Source organism: Delphinapterus leucas, chromosome 3 (genome assembly GCF_059928025.1).
Source record: "Delphinapterus leucas isolate spDelLeu-1000000601 "Yukka" chromosome 3, BTC_Dleu_Yukka2, whole genome shotgun sequence".
Classification (NCBI taxonomy): Eukaryota; Metazoa; Chordata; class Mammalia; order Artiodactyla; family Monodontidae; genus Delphinapterus; species Delphinapterus leucas.
The window spans coordinates 156,568,887-156,588,704 of record NC_143131.1 but is presented as its reverse complement, the minus strand read 5'-3'; the positions used below and the strand labels follow the sequence as shown (position 1 = coordinate 156,588,704).

Here is a 19,818-nt window from a genome sequence, read left to right as displayed (position 1 = left end):
TTGAGTTGAGAGCTGCCCGGCCACTTCCACGGGGCTGGACTTTCCGGAGCACCAGGCCCCACTTCCCCACTCTGCTCTGGAAAAACTCTCCCAGGGCCTTCCCTCGGGCCCTTCCCATCACTCCCCACCACCACCATCCCAGGCCCGCATTACGGCCAGGCAGACCTGGGTTCCCATTCCAGCTCTGTCCCTTCCTGGCTGTGTGCCCTAGGGCAAACCACTCTCCATTTCTGAGCCTCAGTTTCCACATCAGGAAAATAGGGGGAAGTGAAATAACATGTGCTTTTTTTCTGTCAGTCCAGTTCGTGGAGCTCTGAGATTGAACAGGCCTCTGAGCCCTCTAGGAATGCAACCTGGTGTCACACGGCCCTCCTGGGGTCCGCTGCCACTTCTGGGTCCATTCAGCAGACAGGGGCTTATTGCTCACCTTAGCCAGGCACTGTGCTTGGCGGTGGGCACTGGTGGGGTGGGGACCGGCATCCCTGCTCCCACTGAGGGACACTCTGTATGAGAGCAGAGTAGTCCAGGCCAAGAGGAAGGAAAGGGAAGCCCAGACAGAGGGAACAGTGTGTCCAAACCCCACTGTGGAAAGAACCGGGCCCTCGGGGGAACTGAAAGACCAAGGTGGCTGGAACTCAGGGGTCATTTGTTCAAAGGATTGGGTTTCAAAAACTACTGTACATTCATACGATGAATTACTAGACAGCAAGTTAAAAAACAAACACAACAAAACTAAAACAAAAAACTTACCTGTGCTCATTGCAGTATTATTCACAATAGCCAAGACTTGAAAACAACCTAAGTGTCCAGCAATGGATGAATGGATAAAGAAACTGTGATATATATAATATATATATATATATATATATACACATACACACACACACACACATAATGGAATATTATTCAGCCATAAAAAATAAAGAAATCTTGCCATTTGTGACCATATGGATGGTCCTGGAGGGCATCTTGCTGAGTGAAATAAGCCAGATAAAGAAAGACAAGCACTGGATGATCTCACTTATGTGTAGACCTTTTTTTTTTTAAAGTCAAATACATAGAAACAGGTTGTAGAATGGTGTTTGCCAGGAGCTGTGGGCTGTGGGAAACTGGGAGGTGTTGCTCAAAAGATACAAACTTTCAGTTATAAGATGAGTAAGTTCTGGGGATCTAATGTACAGCAAGGCGACTATAGTTAACAGTACTGTATCTATCTTTTTTTCTTAAATAAATTTATTTATTTTTATTTATTTATTTTTGGCTGTGTTGGGTCTTCGTTGCTGCGCGCGGGCTTTCTCTAGTTGTGGCAAGCGGGGGGCACTCTTCGCCATGGTGCGCGGGCTTCTCATTGCGGTGGTCTCTCTTGTTGTGGAGCACCGGCTCTAGGCACACGGGCTTCAGTAGTTGTGGCACATGGGCTTAGTTGCTCCACGGCATGTGGGATCTTCATGGACCAGGGCTCAAACCCGTATCCCCTGCATTGTCAGGTGGATTCTCAACCTCTCTGCCACCGGGGAAACCCTGGATCTATCTTATACTTGAAAGTTGCTATGAGAGTAGACCTTTAATGTTCCCACCAAAACAACAACAAAATGGCAACTGTGTAGGTGAAGGATGTGTTAACTAACCTTATCTTGGGAAACATTTTGCAATATACACATGTATCGAATAATATTGTACATCTTAAACTTACACAATGTTATATGTCACTTAGATCTCAATAAAGCTGGGGGTAAAAAAAGGACAGACTACTGATACGCACCACAGGTTGGATCTCAAAAAACATGATGCAGAATGAAAGAAGGCAGTATTTATACAGTCAGCCATTCCATTGACATGAAATTCTAAACATGAAAAACAAATCTATAGTGATAGGAAACAGATCGATAGTTATGACCGGAGTAAATTGACTCGAAGTGGGTGACAGGAAACTTTCTGGAGTGATGGAAATTTTCTACATCTTGATTGGATTTTAGTTATACAGAGGTATACATTTATGAAGAATGCACTAAGCTATACACGTAAGATTTGTTTATTTTACTGTAGAGTTACAAAGTATACCCTAATTTAGGCTTTAATGTAGTTCTGATTTAAAAAGAAAAACACAAACAAAAAAAACCCAAAAAACAAATAAACTCATTTGTTTAAAGGTTGAACCAGAGTGGGGTAGAAAGCAGGCTCTGAATGTCCCGCCTGAGCAGAAATCCTGAGCCCTGTTGCTTCCTAGCAAAATCCCTTAGCTGGCTATGTCTCGGTTTCAAATCTATAAAACAGGGACAATAATAATATTCCCTCACTGGGTTGCTGGATTTTATGGACCAACTAAGTTAATTCATTTTAAGCACTTAGAATATTGTTTGGCACGTGGGAAGAGCTCAACAAATGCAAGCTTTAAAAAATAAATTGGCCTCGAGGTAGCGGGTCTAAAACAGTCCTCTGCAGAGGTGCCAAGTCTTGGGCTCAGAAAAGGGGGCCTCCTGAGGGCAGCCTCTGAGAGGTGAGGACTTCGGGGACTACAACTCCCGGAAAGACCCAGCCGGAGCGGGGCGCGCTGGAAGTTGTAGTCCTTGCCGGCTAATTATACCCAAGGATGCAGGCAGCGGGGATCCCCTCTGGGACTGGGGATGCCTGGCCTGAGCAGGTATCAGCCACGCTCTGGTCCAGGCTAGCTCTAGCCATGGGCATACGCATTCTCTTATCACTAGTCTCCCTACCGCCCAAAGGCGGTATCATCGCTCACATTTCACAAACGAAGAAACTGAAGCTCACAGAACGACACAAAGGGAGGAACCAAGAACTGCTGACCCCATAGTCTTTAATCTTTGTATATCGATCCTTGACACACACACACACACACACACACACACACACCCCACACACACAATTCCGAGGCTGAGGGAGGGGAACAAACTGTCCGCTAAGGGAAGGTTCTTTGAACGACCACGGAGTCGTAATATCTTTCCTATTTAGTCACTCGCCAAGGGCACACAGTAGTAAGGGGGCGGCTGGAAGGCCAGGCCCCGGACTCTTTGCCCTTGCGCGCCCTTTGCCGCTGGACACTGAGTGGGCGTGGCCGAAACACGCTCCTCCTCCTCCCACCCTCCGCTCCCGCGCGCTTGGTGCAGTCCAGGTACTTCCATACACCCGCGGGAGGGAGGGTGAAGCTGCGCAGCCGGCGTGGACCCCGCGCGCGCGTGCGCGCGCCCGGGCGAAGAGGTTCGTGGACGGTTCCACTGCCTGGGGCCAGAGGGGGGGCCGCGGCAGGCGGCGCGAGCCGCAGCTGGACCGGGACCCCCGGCTGCAGCGGGAGCGACGCTTCGGCCTCCCGGTGGGGGTGGAGCCCCGCCGCGGCCCCAGGTAACGCCCGGCCTGGACCCTGCGCCTTGCGCCCCAGGCGCGGGGCCAGAGAGACGGAGCGATAGGGGGCGGCCGCGGGCTGGCAGTGTAGCACAGGGACCTCCAGCGAGGCCGCTGCCTGCGCCCGCAGAGCCGGAGCTCGCTGTCCCGGGACCCGGAGCCAGAGCTGCTCCGCCCGGTAGGTCTAAGAGCCCGAGTACGGGAGGCCCTGGGAACTACGAGTCCCAGCGTGCCCTGCGCCCCACTCATGCCCCGATCGCAACCCCTGGCGAGTGTCGGCTTCGGCTGGGCCCCAGGCGCCCGGGACAGAGCTGCAGTCCTTTGGCCTCGTCACGGCTGCCCCAAACACTTTACCAACGCTCCTTGTCCCAGCCGCTGGGGATCCAGAGCGACCCGAGCCCTGCCCTGGGGCTGCTGCGGGTCCGGGGAACAGACCGCCGCGCGCCAGCGGCTTGGTTACTGCTTTGAGGGCGTAGGAAGGCGGGGACTCCAGAGGGTCTGTGTCTTGTCCAAGGTCACACACCTTCTGCTGCCTGAGGGCTATTAAGCCCGAGTCGAGATGGTGTCGGGGGCAGGAAGGAGATGTGGGTGTAGGAAACTGGCCTTGGATAGAGGGAAAATGGGGAATTCGGCTGGATTCATCTCTCCCTGGGTCTGCCAGGCACCCCCATTCTTACAGCCCCCGATTTTCATCACCGGATGATGTGGTGATGGTACCTGGCTCCTTCCTCTGCAGACCCTGCGGGTTCCAGTGGTGAGAGCTACAGCGGGGAGGTAGTCAGAAAGGGGAGCCCCTCCCAACGCCCTACCCTCAAAGCTCACACATTCAAGCGCAGACCCAGACCCAGAAAGCCAGGCAGGTACCGCCGAAGATGCACACACAAGTGAGAGCCACTATTGACTCATTGAGGTAGGTATAATCACCCCCATTTTACACCTGGACAAACTGTGAGCCTCATAGAGGTGGTGACTTCCTCAAGGTCACCAAGCTGATAAAAGGCAGAGCCAGGGTCCAAGCCTCGGTGGGCTGGTTTCAGAGGCTCTGTATTTAACCATCAGTGTATGCCTGCCCCCTCAGTAGCCTATAGGAGATGAACAGCAGTGCTACACACACTAAGTGCTCAGTAAATGTCATCTGTCATTAGTGTTGTCATCATCCTGGTTTTACAGATGAGACTGAAGAAGAGTGAGACCACGTAAGTGACCAAGTCTCAAAGCTGGAGCCAGAGTGCTGCAGCCCTGAAGCCAGACCTGGGAACACCTTTACAGACACTCTGCCCTCCCCCATATGCACAAACAGCCTCTGCTTTTTAGGGGAGACAAAGCTTGGGGCTCAGGTGTGTTCAGGCCTGTCCTGAGCAGAGAGGACTTGGCAGGGGGCCTGTCAACCCCCAGCCTGGAGCGTGAGGCTCAAGTCTGATGCCCTGGGGTAGCTGGGAGGTCTGTGTCCTGAGCTGGCTTTACCAGGCTGTGTTGTGTGTCCCTGGATGGTCCCTCAATCTCTACGTTCTGCCAGCTCCACTTGGGAAGGCCCTGCATCTGGAGGAGAGCTTGAGGGGTCTTAGAAAAAAGGAGTGGAGTACTTTCTGATCCTGATGGAGGGAAAGAGGCAGCCAGCTGTCCAGGTCTTAGGTAGGCAGATGGAGCAGGGGAGGGCTCCAGCAGGAACCGATGACCCCACCTTCTTCCTGCCTGCACAGAATCCCTCCCATCTCCTGCAGAGGAGGCCTGGGAGTGGAAGCTGGATTGTAGCATCCAGTACTTTGCACTCGAGGGACCAGGATTCAAATCCCTCTCTGCCACTCTTCCACTCTGGGATCTGGAGAGTCTCTTGCCCCAGGACATCTGTGCTTTTGATTATTGAGCAACACTTGGGGACCCTGTGTTGGCATTTGCATTGCATGCACCAAACTTAATGTTCGTTTAAAATGTGATCCCAGGTTTGCCCCTTGATGGCTGTGTGATGGTGGGTGAATCATATCCTCTCTTGCCCAAGCTTCTTGGAGCAAACACTGGTACCTAGCTCTTAGGTCATTGGAAGGACCAATGAGATGATCAGGGTAGGATTTGCCCAGATCATGCAGAAGACTCTAGAACCCTGATTTCTCCACAGAGCTTCGAGGCAGATGCCTGGGCAAGAGTGAGCCACCCCCACCTGGGCCACACTTTTGGGATCTGTGGCAAGGGGAGTCATTTCCTTAGCCACTTTCCTCATCTGTGTAAGGTGAAAGTAACAGAACCTGCCTTCAAGGGAGTGGGGGTGGGATGATAAGAATGGGGCACAGAGTAGGCATGCAGGCCGTTGGGCCCACGTTGGGGTTCCAAAGCATAAGACTTGTCAGTGAACCTGAGAGGAAAGTCCAGACTTCTGACTTCTCTGGGAAATCTGGTAAAATTGAGCCTCCCTCCCTCTTGCTCCAGAGTGATTCTGCATGCACCCAGCAAGGTTTTTCAGAGGGAGATGTGTTATTGGCCTCCGGTCCTCGGGGGAACCCAGAGGTCTGTGGGAATTTACTGAGGGCCTCCCAGGGGCGTAAACTAGAGGGTCATGCATGAGAGAACACAGGGCAAGGATTTCCTGGCCCTGAAGCATCAGGGGCAAGGAAGGGCAATACAGAGTCCCTTCCTTGGGCATCCAAGGAAGTGTGAGCCAGGCCCTGCTGCGGGTAGGGAGAGCAGTTCCATGGAGATACCTTCTGCCATCCTGATGTGATGTGATAATAGTCATGCCGTATATTGAAGAAGCCAGCAGATGGTCAGGAGAGGCTCCGAGGAGGCAGCCTTTGAGCTGAGCCCCGAAGGTTGAGCAGGGTTTGGCCAGAGGTGAGTAGGGGTGTTGAGGACATTTTAGACTGAGAGAATGGCACAGTCAGAGGCTTGGTGGCTTCAAAGGAGTAACTGGATTGTGGAGTGGTTACTGGAGTCGCTTTCTGAGGGTGGGGAGTGGTAAAGGATTTTCACATTGTGGCCTCGGGCAAGTCACTTCACCTCCTTGAGCCTCAGATCCTCAACCATAAAATGAGACTGGTTACCCCTGTGGTGTCTGCCTCTCAGTGAAGGCTGAATGTCAGTGCAGTTAAAAATGCTGTATCCTCTTCCGCCAGGAGGAGATTATTTATTTATTTATTTTTGGCTGTGTTGGGTCTTCGCTGCTGCGCACGGGCTTTCTCTAGTTGCAGCGAGTGGGGGCTACTTTTAGTTGCGGTGCGCGGGCTTCTTGTTGCAGTGGCTTCTCTTGTCGCAGAGCACAGGCTCTAGGCGCGCCGGCTTTGGTAGTTGCGGCACGCGGGCTCAGTAGTTGTGGCGCATGGGCTGTAGAGCACAGGCTCAGTAGTTGTGGTGCACGGGCTTCGTTGCTCCACGGCATGTGGGATCTTCCTGGACCAGAGACTGAACCCGTGTCCCCTGCTTTGGCAGGCGGATTCTTAACCACTGTGCCACCAGGGAAGCCCAGAAGGAGATTACTGAGTGAGACACGAAGCAATCATAACAGGGTTGTGTGCAAATTAAATGGCATGAAGTGAAGGTCAGGGTGTGTCTAGGCCTGAGTTCAGAGACAGAGGAGTTCAGTACAAGCTAGAGACTTCACAGCTTCCTATAAGAGGTGAGATGGGAGCAGAGCCTCAAGGGACAGAGAAGAGGAATGGATTCGTAGGAAGGAAGAGAGAGAGCATCTCAGGCAGGGAAGGCCAGAGGGAGCACTGCCATGGTCGTGGGAGAGAGGCTGGGGAGAGGTGAGCCTGAAAAGTTTGGTAAGGGGGGCTTCCCTGGTGGCGCAGTGGTTGAGACTCCGCCTGCCGATGCAGGGGACGCAGGTTCGTGCCCCGGTCCAGGAAGATCCCACATGCCGTGGAGCGGCTGGGCCCATGAGCCATGGCCGCTGAGCTTGCGCGTCCAGAGCCTGTGCTCCGCAACAGGAGAGGCCACAGCAGTGAGAGGCCCGCGTACCGCAAAAAAAAAAAAAAAAGTTTGGTAAGGGAAGCTTGTCTTGTTAAACAGAGCCCTGAAAGCCAGGCATTAGGGAGCCATTGCAGGTTCTATCCCTACACAGGCAAGCAGGGGGGTGGTCTTAACAATGTAGGCAGTTTGAATGTGGGAAGGATTTTCTGATTGCTTTTACAGAGTGAGAAAAATAAAAGGTTGGAAGGGATTTAGGAGAAGGGACAGTTGCTGATAAGGAGATGGTTAGAGAAACGCAACCCCATTTATTCTCATGCACACGTAGTTTAACTATGATGGATAGAGTTTGGCATTCCAGGTAACATCTGTAGCACTGCATCATGAACTTGATCTTCTGTCCTTAGAGATATGCAAACATATCTCTAAGTGGGTACCATTTTCAGTCATTGTGTTGCTGGCTGCCATCCACATTGTGGTGTCAGATTGTTGCTGGTCTAAACAACACTTGGATAAGCATGTCTGTTCCCCAGCTTCCTTCTGGATTTTTTCCACTGGATACCCTTTCCAAAGGGGGATTTCTGACTCTAAAGGAACACAAGTTTTTTATGGCTTAAAATATTTAAAACATACTCTTTCACAGTAATTTTCTTTAGAATTTTCAGTAGGTTATACTGTATAGAGTTTTTCTTGTTTTGTTTTTAAGGAGCAAATGTACAAAAGTGTATACAATAAAAAGTCTATCCTGACCCAGTGCTCTCCTCCAGTTCTCCCTGAGGACAGTTATTAATCAGTCTCCTGTATATCCTTCCAGGAATATTCTATATACAGATACTGTATATATCCAATTTTTAAAAACATTGATACTGTTATACTCTGTTCAGTATCTTTCTTTCAGTTTTTAAATTTGGGATTATGAAATATACCAAAGAAGCATAGAAAATCACACACACACACCCAGCAACCCCACCACACAGGCTTAACAAATGTTTAACATTTTTTGCTGGTATCTTGTTTAGGGCTGTGCTGGAGGTAACCCTATGTCAGTGCAGCTGCATACAGAGGAGTCCAGTTATTGATTATATGCATAATTTATTTGACCTGTTCCCAGCTCCCAGCTTTTTTTTTTTTTTTTTTTTTTTTTGCTATCGATGTAGAGATAATACCCCACTTTGTATAACGTCTGCCTGGGGAGGCGTCGAGGCAAAGGGGAACGACGCTGGGCTTTGGCTTGGGTTCAAGTATCTGCTCGGCCACTCTTCCTCGCTTTGTAACCTGGGGTGAATGACACCCCTCTTGATTCTACCCATCTGTAAAATGGGCAGGTTGTAGAAATGCGTCTCATAATTGCTAGGAGTACAGTAGAAAACTAAAGACTTCATTGGGTTTAGTTCCCCAATCCCCCTAAGCAGGGAGCTCTCCGAGGCCTCGCCTAGAGCAATTAGAGCGCGGGACGACTGCTGCTCCAGCTTCAAACTGTTCCCCGCCCTTTTCCCGGGCCACGCTGGGGGCGGGGTGTTTAAATGTCTCTGTGACGGCAACGCGAGCCGGGCCAATCCCTCCCGACAAGCGTTAGCTTATTTGCATGGGTTGCCCATTATTGGTTCGTTGGGCAATCCAACCCCTCCCAACTTTTTAAAGCCACCGCGCAGTATAAACAAGGAGATGCGAGGCGGCCAGGCCATGATGTCATCGCGGCGCAGTAGCTTTCGGGGCTGACGTCATCTCCGGGGAGGTTGCCGGCCCAGGGCTGTTAGAGCCTTCCTAACCACTCGGACTGGCTTAAGAGCCGCTCCTGCCCCGTCGAAGGTCAGGTCCATTGCACTTGTGTCCCAGGCGCCGTCCCAAGGAGGGGACCGTGACACAGTAAGTCCGGGCTGCGGCTCTCCCGGCGGGACCCACTTCTATGGCGGGGAAACTGAGCCTCAGAAGCATGAGTGATTTCTGAGTTTGCATAGCAAGTTAGAGTTACAGCCAATTTGTCTTGCTTACCGCGCTGTCTCCCGTCTTTAGGTCAGACCATGTGGCCCCGCCCCTTTCCTGTGATGGCTGCGGGCACTTTAAGTGAGGAGGTGGGGGCGAGAGGAGGTTTTAAAAAAAAAAAATCTGCCTTCCAAGATGGCGGCCCACTAATCACGTGCCGAGTCTCGGCGAATGATTGGCTCTTGGCGCCCCCGAGGGGCGGAACTCTTAGCAAGGGGCGGGGCCCTCGCGGGGAGCAGCCGGCTACTGTTTGCCGGAACCTCCCGGCGCGCCCCCGCGAGCCCCCCTCCCGCCCGGCGCGCGACCCCGCCGATTCGAATGTTGTGAATCAAATGTGGGGTTTGTTACATTCCGCTGCCGCCGCGGACAGTTCTTAAAGGGCCAGTCGCCGGCAGCTGCGCAAACCCGGCCGCGTCCTGCGCCGCCTCCCGCTCCCAGAGGGCCTGGGCCGAGAGACTGACCGCGCGTGGGCCTCGCGAGGCAGACGCCCGGCGGACGGACAACAAAGAAAGAGGGCCCCGGAAGGAGCCGGACTGCCCCCGGACCGGGGGGGTGGGGAAGGGAGCACATTGTTCCTCAGGGCGGGGGCTCTTAAAGGGTCCAGGCAGCACACTCCCACCCACCCCCCGCCTCTTGCCCAGCTTGGCCGTCCTAGATCGGGAACAAAGGAGTCAACGTGTGGCCAGGCGGCCGAAGGTGAGTCGGGGCCAGAGCCTCCAGCTCCCGATTTCCGCATCCCTGGAATTCCTGCCCCCCCTTCCCCTGGGACTGAGGGCTGTGATCTAGCTGGCTCTGCAGGAGTTAATTACGGGCAGTCCGGAGGGGAGATGGCGAGGCCTCTAGAATCCGGGACCCCTCCCCACCCCCAGCGCCCCCCAAGGCCAGGCCGAGTCTCCCTTCTCCAGAGGCAGAGCGCTGCGGTTGGAGAGGAAGGAGCCGCCCCCTCCCCCTGCCGCCGCCACTTCCTTTGTTGTTGCTTTTGTCTCACGCCGAGCACATGGTCCGGGATCCTCGGCTCTTAAAGTCACAGCGCTCTGGCCCCGACGCCGCCGTATGGCCTCCAGCCCCCGATGTCCCTCCGAGCCCGGCACAAAGGAGTGAGAGGGGGACGAGGGAGGCCCCTCTCTGGGCGAGTATCTGTACCACGTCCTCCCCACCCACGTCCCCAGTCCCAGGGAGGGATGGCTGAGGAAGCTCCCCGAATCCCGCAACCTGCTCCTGGCCCACATTGAGGAGGGGCCTGCTCCTCAGGGACACTGGTTTCCTCCCCCAGTAATGTGACCACCTGGTTTTTTGCGTCTTGCCTCTTGTGGCTTTATTTGGGAGCTCTGGGAAGGAGAGATTTCCACTCCCATTTTACAGTTGTGGCAACTGAGGCTCACAGAAAGGAAGATTTCCTTGACCAAGGTCACCCAGGGAGTCTGGGCTGGCCAACAACTCTTAACTCAAAGCCTGGTGGTCCTGCTCTCAGCTGCCTCCAGGCACCACAGTTAGGGAGCTCTGCTTGCCCACCAGTCAGTGCTGGGCCCAACGCGCCTCTTTTTTGAGGGGTGGGAGGGGGGCTTCTCAGCCTGCCTGAGTCTGCTCCTGTTCTCAGGGCCTGACTTAGCTTATCTGCAAAACAGTCCCTGTACCTGCAAACAGCCCCCAGGCCCAAATGATATGTCAGGGTCTCCCTAGACCAGGATGGGGATAGGAAGTAGGGAGTTGGCTGCCTCCTGGGGGAGGGGGTGGATGCAAGGTGCAGTCCCTGCTTCTGGGCGAGATTGGATTTAGGGACCCTCAAGACCCTTTTACGGAGACCTCACTGAGAGCCCAGCGCAGAGGAGGTGTGGTGAAAGGCAGAGCAGTTAGGTGGTGGCCTTGTTGTTTGACCTTGAGCAAGTTGCTGCTCCAGCTCTGGGCCTTACTTGCTTCTTTCCACAATAGGTCTAGTCAGGATGCCTGAAGGAGAAAGCTCTCCTGATCTCCTTTAGGGCCTGCGGTAGAGAATTGGCATTAGGTAATTCTTGAGGTTACTGATGGTAATGAGAGTCAGGGGTTGAGGAAATCTGGGCCTAACGGGCCAGCCAGGACTAATTCTGTCCTTCTTTGGCTTTGTGGTCTGCAGCAAGTTACTTTCTTTCTCCTGGTCTCAGTTTCCTCAACTGTGAAGTGGGTGAGTTCCCCATGGGCCATCTCTGTCTCCAGTCAAGAACCAGGGTCCCCTCCCTTGCCAGCTGCGAGGGGATATTCCCTGAGGGAGGCATGTTTCCCAGCTGCCTCCTGCAGAGCTTAAAATAGCATCTTTAAGCTGCTTGGGGGGTGGGAGTGAAGGTCAGCCTGTTGTATTTTCTGATAGTGATCGTTCACACCTAAGCTTTACAAATCAGTGCAGCAGCCTTTAAGCAGTCCTGGGAGGTGATTATTGGGCTATTCCCATTTTACAGATAAATAAACTGAGGCTCAGAGAGGGGAGCGATGTGCCCAATCCTCAGCCAAGACTCTGGCCAGAAGTCAGGGTATTGTGTGTAAGAATGCAAGGGTCAACACTGTCATCTTTGGCACCATCAGTCACAGCTAGAGGCCTTCTGTCTGGTGGTTGGGTTTCTCGGCTCCTTGCCACTTCCTTTCCTGAGGTGTGGGTGTCCTTGAAGAGGCTGGCCAGAGCAGATTCCCATGGGCCTAGGCCTCTGTGATTCTGCACCCCTGAGCCTTGACACTGCCCGGACTTCAAGACAGCCTGGCACAAGAGGAGCAGTTGAGGCCACTGCCATGTCCCAGAGCACTCACAGCTCCAACTGACTGGCCTTGGACCTCACTTCTCTGAGCCTCAGCATGCCTACTTCTGAAGGTTGCTATGAGGACTTATCAGGATGGCACATGGGAAGTATTGTGTACTCCTCATAGGCAGGACTGTGGGCTCCCAGGATCTCAGAGGTCAGTTAGAACAGAGGTTCTCAAGCACCTGCCTGTGCTGTAGAAACTGCTGGGGAATTTAGTAGAAATCTAGGTGCCCTTGTTCCCCAACCCTCCAAAGATTCTGATCCAAAAATCTGGGGTGGGTCAGGAGTCTGCTGTTTAAGTTATTTAGGGGTTTCCTCTGAGTCTCTCTTGGCCTTTGTTTGCTTGGCTGGATTATCAGCAGGAATCAAGGAGGCTGTGTGTGTACACATGAGTGTAAGGATATGCACTTGGCCCACGCTGGGGGCTCACGACCCCAGTCACCTGTGGTGGGCAGGCAAGGAATGGGCCTGGGGTGGCCTGGAGAGAAAACTCATGCCCAGAGTGAGGTGGGTCAAGCAGAAATGAGGGCCCAGTGGGACCAGATTTTCTGCTTCCTTCCCCCCGCCACACACACAACACACTGAAAGGACAGATTTTTTTATGTCCCAGTTTTTAATCATTGGCACTAACTTCACTGCTGCCAGACATGGCCTTAGACCTATGTAATTGGCTCTCCAGTGTGCATTTACCACATCAGGCCTGCCCTGTGCTGGACACAAGCTGGTCACTGGGCCCTGCCCACCCCTCTGCCAAGTGCTGGAGCCCAGGTTGGGTGGGAGAAATGTGAATTTCAGCTCTACTGTGGCTGTGGCCTTGGCCCTGTGCTGTCTTATCAGGTGAAGAGCCTCCCTTTCAGGCTCATTTTGAAAGTCAGGGCCCATGCACGTAAAGCCCAGCACAGAGGAAAGGAACAAGGTGTTGAGGGGACAGTACACCGGTTCCCTAGCTGTGTTAGCAGGGAGGTGACACTTAAAGCTGGGTATGAAGGAAGCATAGGAGTTTTGTTAGATGGAGGCAGGGCTCCCTGTGGCAGGAACAGCCAAAGGCTGGTCCTGTTGGATGCGCCCTTCAGCATTGCAGGGTCTGACAGGTTCCAGAGTTTTCCCTGCCAGGGTCTCATTCCAACCTCTGGAGTTAATGAGTGGTCCCCCCAACTTCCCCCACCTGGACCCTAGCTCCTGCCCCGCCCCATTCTCACTCAACTTCCTCCCTTAGGTTTAGGTTCTTGCTTCCTCTTTTCTCAGCAAGCCCCACCTCCCACTTGGGGGCTGTGTTGGGTCTGGTTTGCATGCACTCCCCCCACACACAAAGGGCCTGGCTGCACGCCAGACCCACCAGTTCACCAGAGGTTGACTTCCTTCATCACGTCCTGCCAGAACCCTTGGGCTGGACCCCTTCCCATCAGCATCAGTGTGCAGCAAGAGACTGGTAGTCAGCCCACCTCCCAGCTTTGACACTTATTGTGAGGCCTTGGGCAAGTCCTTTCGTCTCTGAGCCTCAGTTTTCTCTTCTGCAAAATGAGGCTAACAGTACCTTACTTGAAAAGTAGGTGAAGTCCCATTTGGGTAGGCACTGTGGGAACAGATTATGGAAAGAAAGTATACAGTCAGCTCTCTCTATCCATGGGTTCCACATCCATGGATGTAACCAATTGCAGATTTAAAATACTTAAGGAAAAAAATTCCATAAAGTTGCAAAAAGCAAAACTTGAATTTGTCACTTACATAGCATTTACATCATATTTACATAACATTTACATTGTATTAGGTATCATAAGTAATGTAGAAATGATTTAAAGTCCATGGGAGGATGTGTGTAGATTATATGCAAATATTATACCATTTTATATAAGGGACTTAAGCATCCTCGGATTTTGGTATCGTGGGGGTCCTAGAACCAATCCCTCGTGGATACTGAGGAACGACTGTACTGACTTGGCTTGGACTGGGAACCCCGAGGGCAAGAACCAAGTCAGAACCTCTCACCTGTTACTAGTGGAAGGAGAACTAGGCCCCAGGCCTGTTTGCAATCCATCTTGAGCCAACCAGACAGAAGGGAGGAAGCTGGAGTCCCCTCAGGAGCCCCAGTTACCTAGAGGTCAGAGTTGTAGATCCCCACGCCAGGACAGGTTTTCCTGGAGACCCCACCCTGAGGGGGCCTTACCAGAGCCCCCTGGCCTGGAAGCATGCCGGCCAGCCCTCTGAACTTACCCTGAGGCGGACCCTGATCTCATTTCGCAGAGCAGGAAACTAAGGCCTGGACTCCCTGCAGGCCAAGCCTGAACCCTAGTGCCAGAGCGCAGCACTGCCTGGGGAGCCCAGGGTGTGGTGGGCATCAGTGGCCTCTGGAACCAGGCTGCAGAGGTTTGAATCTGTCTCCCCGACCCCTAATGCAGCAAGGGACTGGACTTCTCTGTACCTTAGTTCCTTTGTCGGTTTGCTTCCTAGGGTTGTGAGCCCTGGCCCAGCCCCTCCACCCCTCTGCCTCCCCTGATGCAGCCATGGGCTCTGGCAGTGACTAGGTGGCTGCCCTCTGCCCCTGTGGGTCAGCGGCGATTCTCTGCAGGACCCAGCAGCAGCCCAGGCCAGCTCTGGGGAAGGTAGGAGGGAACCTCCCAGTCCTGTGGAGCCCGGAGCCCCTGGTACTGGAGCTTTCAGCCTGGGCTGGGGCACAGGGGCCAGGGGTGGTCGGGCACAGGGCCCTGAGCTGTCTTCCTTCCCCAGTGGGTAGTGACCTTGGCTTCTCTCCATGCTCTGTGAATGAGCGGCCCCCGTCAGTGCTACTGGGGCTTCCTCTCTGTGGTGCAGCCCTGGCCGTGAGGGACCCCTGGCCAGCCCACCTACCCAGGATGAGCGCTTACCCTCCCAGCAGCCGCCGACCCGACCAGCATACCTCCCCGTAGAGGAGCGCCGAGCCTCGGCTCCTGCCGGCGGGAGCCCCCGAATGCTGCACCCAGCCTCCCAGCAGAGCCCGTTCATGGTTGATCTCCACGAGCAGGTAAGCGGAACCCCCCCACGCCCACGCCCCGCTGCCCCTGGCCTCTGGCGAGCCGGTCTGAGGAGCAGAGGGAACAAGCCCTGACTTCACCTTCACCAGAGCTGGCCCGGCAGGACTTTGCTTCTCACCTGGGGGCAGCAGAGTGGCCTCCCTACAGTTCCTGGGTCTCTCCTCCTGCAGGTGCACCAGGGACCTGTCCCTCTGTCCTACACAGTCACCACAGTGACGACCCAAGGCTTCCCCTTGCCTACAGGCCAACACATCCCTGGCTGCAGCACCCAGCAGCTCCCAGCATGCTCCGTGATGTTCAGCGGGCAGCACTATCCCCTCTGCTGCCTCCCGCCCCCGGTGAGTGAGCGCCTGGGCCTCCTGCCCTGCCCCCAGCTGAAGGCCCCAGGCACAGGCCAGTGTCGGAACTGAGCTGAGCTTACAGCGCCCATCCAGGCTGTCAGTGTCTGCTCGGCTCCAGGCCACAGCCCTGTCCAGAACGGCATATGTGCGTTCACGTCCAGTGGGAGGGCACTTCAGAGTTCAGAGACCTCCCTGCTCCCAGTTCCTGCTTTATGGTTTGGAGTGGTAACTGTGGGTCTTAAGAGCAAGACGTCCTGCCTGGGAGGCCTAGGCCAGGGATGGATGGTCCAGAGGCCTTTGATTGGGACCACTCGCTGGGTGGAATGGCCCCTGGCCCAGCCACAAGCAGACCCAGCCCAGAGCCCAGAAGAACATTCTCCAGCCTCTGCCCCCTTTCTCAGCAGCTGATCCAGGCATGTACCATGCAGCAGCTCCCTGTGCCCTATCAGGCCTACCCCCACCTTATCTCCAGTGACCACTATATCCTGCACCCTCCACCGCCAGCCCCACACCCCCAGCCCGCTCATATGGCGCCTCTTGGGCAGTTTGTGTCGCTGCAGACCCAGCACCCACGTATGGTGAGTCTGAGCGATGGGTCTGATGCTAGAGGGGATGGCAAGTGGGGCAGGGAGGTGGGGGCTTTCCTTGTCACTGACTCTGCTGACTCACCCCTGCTTCTCCCAGCCCCTGCAGCGGCTCGACAGTGATGTGGACCTGCGGGGGGATCAGCACCCCCTGGGGAGCTTCACCTACTCCACCTCTGCCCCGGGCCCAACTCTGTCCCCATCCGTGCCCCTGCACTACCTGCCCCACGATACCCTGCACCAGGAGCTGTCCTTTGGTGTGGTAAGTGCCAGTCCCCACCCAGGATCTAGGGTGACCGGGAGACAGGCCCATGGCTGACGTGCACCGGGCCCCCCTCTTGCAGCCATATTCCCACATGATGCCCCGGAGACTGAGCACCCAGAGATACCGCCTACAACAGCCGCTCCCGCCACCACCCCCGCCGCCTCCGCCACCACCGTATTACCCCAGCTTCCTGCCCTACTTCCTGTAAGTACCTGCACATCTGCCCCAGAGCTGTGGTGCCCTGTTCTTCTGGGGCCTCTAGCGGTTAGACCCAAACACAGCCCCGTGGGGTCCCGGGGCCTCGAGCCACCTAGCATCCCCGCCAAACCATACATGCACACTCACGCTCACCAGCTGGGCTCCCTGCCCTACTGCGACATCTTGGGACAGACACTGGGGTCCCTGGTGTGAACAGTGCAGAGTTCTGGGCTTTGTTTCATGGCGGGAGTCGGGAGCAGCTCTGCGCCCCTTACACCTACTGACCTTGACCCCGGGCCCGCGTACCTATCTCCCCCTAGCTCGATGCTGCCAATGTCACCAACAGCAATGGGGCCCACCATCAGCCTGGATCTTGATGTGGATGACGTGGAGATGGAGAACTATGAGGTCCCGTGGAGCCCTGTCCTGGGAGGTGGGGGCTTGGGGGACTTCCAGCCCTGGCTGCCACTGACCCTCCCCTCCTGCACATGTCCAGGCCCTCCTGAACCTGGCAGAGCGGCTGGGAGACGCCAAGCCTCGCGGCCTCACCAAAGCGGACATCGAGCAGCTTCCATCGTACCGCTTTCATCCCGACAGCCACCAGTCAGAGCAGACGCTGTGAGTGCCCTGCGCCCCCTCCTGTCTCTCTGTGAGCACAGATGGGTTGCGGTCTTCCCAGGGTAGCGCTTCGTGCTCTGCCGCGAACCTGCCCTCGCCTTTAGTGTGCGGGTGACGCTCTGTGCCCTCCTCCCAGGTGTGTCGTCTGCTTCAGTGACTTCGAGGCACGGCAGCTGCTCCGGGTCCTCCCCTGCAACCACGAGTTCCACACCAAGTGTGTCGACAAGTGGTTGAAGGTAACGTAGCCACGCCCGCTCCCAGGTGTTCCTGGTGTAGTGAGGGAGGAGGGTGGACTGGAGGGCTTCCCTTCGTGTCCTCTTCAGCATCCAGAAGTTCCGGCTCCACTCAGGGAGCCAGGTCCCCACCGGGCAGCAGAACAGCCCCGGATGGGTTGGGGGTCCGGTGAGAGTGGAGCCTCATGTGCGGCTGCTCCCCCCAGGCCAACCGGACGTGTCCCATTTGTCGGGCTGACGCTTCCGAGGTGCCCAGGGAGGCTGAGTGAGGTCCACAGCCACCCAGGAGAACCCTGCCCAAAGCTCTGGAAACTCCGGGGGCCCCGGAAGGCCGGGGAGGGCGTGGCCCAGGCCTGCCCTGCCGTTCCTGCCTGCATCTCCAGAGCTGGTGCCAGGGTCAGCCCGAGAGAAGCCCCTGCAATAAGCCCTTGCATTTGCCAAGCTCCAAAGACTCCCTCCCCGTTTGCCCACCAGTCTAAAAGACGCCCGCCAGGGAGCGGCCTGAGTCCCTAACTCAGTCTCTCCTGTTTGCCCTCGGGTCTGTCTCCTTTTCTTGCCGGCCCTGGGAGCCAGGGGTTCATTCCCCTCGTGTGGCTGGTGGAGATCCTTGGCCCCGGGATGGGCAAAGGGGGTGCTGTCCTCGGTCGCCTGGTCTCTTGCACTGAAGTGGTGTGCTCTCTGCTCAGGTGGCACTGACAGGCGTGGACAGACAGTGGCAGGAGGCCAGTGGGTTCTCCTGCCTTGACCCCAGACAGACTCAGGCAGCCAGCCCCACCCAGGTTGCTGTGGGGTGGGGCTGGCTCCCTAGAGGACCCTCACCTCGGGTACAACATTCCTGCCCCAAGCCCAGGCTGGAGGGCATCAGAGCCAACCTCCCGAGCAGGTGGGAGGCAGGCCCTGACCCGGGACGGCATGTATCCTGAGGGGGCCTGGACCAGGCCAGGGAGAGTGATTTCCTGTGTTGCTGGTGGCTGCCCCTGCCTGGCGGTGACAGGGCCCAGACCCATGCCCCATCTCCCCTCTCTGTCGTTTTGCATGAACGTGAGGAGCAGCAGTTTTTGTTTATTCATTTGGCCCAAAATCACGTGTAGGATTTGAGGGTGTGGATTTTTTAAACAATTTCTTTTCTTTTGGTTTAATGGGCGGGGGGGTGTATAGGGACCAACAAGGACCAGGTGCCCAGGGGCAGGGAATGGTCTAGTGGTGCCGCCTGGTCTGCATGCATGTGCGCGGCTGGGGCGGGGCCAGGCGGCTGGCGGTCATGGGTGGGGTTGGGGGGGCGGGGGGGGGGTCTGTGCTCAGCTGATAACTGCCATGCACTGTACTGCACACGTCCCCAGAGCCTACCGGGACCGTACGCTTTTCAGGGCATTTCTCCCTCTCTAGCCAGGGCCTGTCTCCCACCTGCCTGGGCGTGTCTCCTCCAGGGAAGTCCCAGGGGGACAGGGTCCAAGGAGGGTGTGGACCCCGCCTCCAGGGGCCCCCTCCCAGCCTGAGCCCTGCCCTCCAAGACCTGGAGGAGCCCCCGGAGGGTCTGGCCGAGCTCCCTACCCTCACCCACCCGGGTCCCATTCCGTTTCTTCCTCACCCCCCCGCTGGGGTTGCTGCCCCGAACGAACCGCGTGTGGGGCCGGCACATCCTAGCAGGCAGCCCCTGGCGCCTGCTGCCTCAGGGATGCTCCAACCACCCTCGTTCTCCCGCAGCGGCCCTGGCCCACCACCTCCCCCCAGCCTGCCGTGGGGCCCCATCAGCCTGGCCCCCACCCCATGGAGAACCCAGAGTCTTACTGTATATAACTCCAGGTGACATTTCTATATTTATAGCGTGTTGAAACCCCACCTGTTTTACACAGAGAACTACCCTCTCCGACCCCCTCCCTTCCCCACCCCCCAAAAAAAAGGTTTTCGAAACCCTTAACGGTTCCTGGGGCAGGTGGAAACAGGCTCACGGATGGTGTGTTGACTGCAGCAGTGATTCCAACGAGCAGCTATTGGGGGGGAAACACAACATTTAAAAAAAAAAAGTAAAAAAAAAAGATTTATAAAACAATTATTTAGGATGTTTGTGATTTGCCGACCTTGCTATAGATGCCATGTTACCAATGATTTCCTGTGGTGGGGGCTTGTCATTGTTTACTCTTTTATTTACCAACTTCTGGCCTAGGCATGACAGTGGGTGCTGTCCCCCAGCCCTGGCTGGGCCCAGTGCCTGTGTTCTGTGTTAGAAAGGTCTTTTTTATATATATATATATATATATATATATATATATATATATATATATATATAAAATTACATATATATATATAAATATATGTAATTTGGGGGGCCCTGTTCCTTGCACATTTTACAGTTACCTCATTTTTCCCATGTATGTATTTGAGAAAATGCTAATATATAGAGAAAAAAATGGTTCTTAAAGCTTAAATGTGTGGTTTTCTCCATTCCATTGGATTCACATTGGTTTGTAGCATTTAACATAACTAGTATGTTGTATTATATATGTGTATACTGATTGAAATTTTTAACAGATTTGTACTTTTTTTAAAATGAAACTTGCTAGTTCTGCTT

At 55.0% G+C, this 19,818-nt stretch overlaps 2 protein-coding genes across 11 annotated transcripts in view; one reads left to right on the top strand and one right to left on the bottom strand.

Moving 5' to 3' along the window:
* Positions 1–10,236, bottom strand: part of LOC149749849 (cadherin-related family member 2-like) — a 51,718-nt gene extending 41,482 nt beyond the window's left edge. Inside the window, exons 1-5 of the mRNA XM_089908599.1 lie at positions 10,226–10,236; positions 9,586–9,888; positions 4,054–4,118; positions 3,818–3,960; positions 3,100–3,541 (exon numbers count right to left, since the gene is read on the bottom strand). Coding sequence (XP_089764725.1) covers positions 3,100–3,541; positions 3,818–3,960; positions 4,054–4,118; positions 9,586–9,888; positions 10,226–10,236 — 964 coding nt within the window. The remainder of the gene's footprint in view (positions 1–3,099; positions 3,542–3,817; positions 3,961–4,053; positions 4,119–9,585; positions 9,889–10,225) is intronic.
* On the top strand, positions 3,199–19,068 carry LOC149749848 (RING finger protein 44). 10 transcript variants are annotated; one of them, XM_089909710.1, is made up of 12 exons: positions 3,199–3,357; positions 4,094–4,267; positions 14,451–14,602; positions 14,811–15,000; positions 15,181–15,348; positions 15,753–15,929; positions 16,036–16,197; positions 16,280–16,404; positions 16,719–16,806; positions 16,895–17,016; positions 17,153–17,252; positions 17,456–19,068. In XM_089909710.1, the coding sequence occupies exons 3-12, from the start codon at positions 14,496–14,498 to the stop codon at positions 17,516–17,518; spliced, it is 1,302 nt and encodes a 433-aa protein (XP_089765836.1). In that variant the 5' UTR covers positions 3,199–3,357; positions 4,094–4,267; positions 14,451–14,495; the 3' UTR covers positions 17,519–19,068. The 10 variants fall into 10 exon arrangements, with proteins under 10 accessions (XP_089765836.1, XP_089765833.1, XP_089765837.1 ...); XM_089909707.1 differs by lacking the exon at positions 4,094–4,267; XM_089909711.1 differs by lacking the exons at positions 3,199–3,357; positions 4,094–4,267 and adding an exon at positions 3,404–3,535.
* The last annotated feature ends 750 nt before the right edge of the window (positions 19,069–19,818 follow it).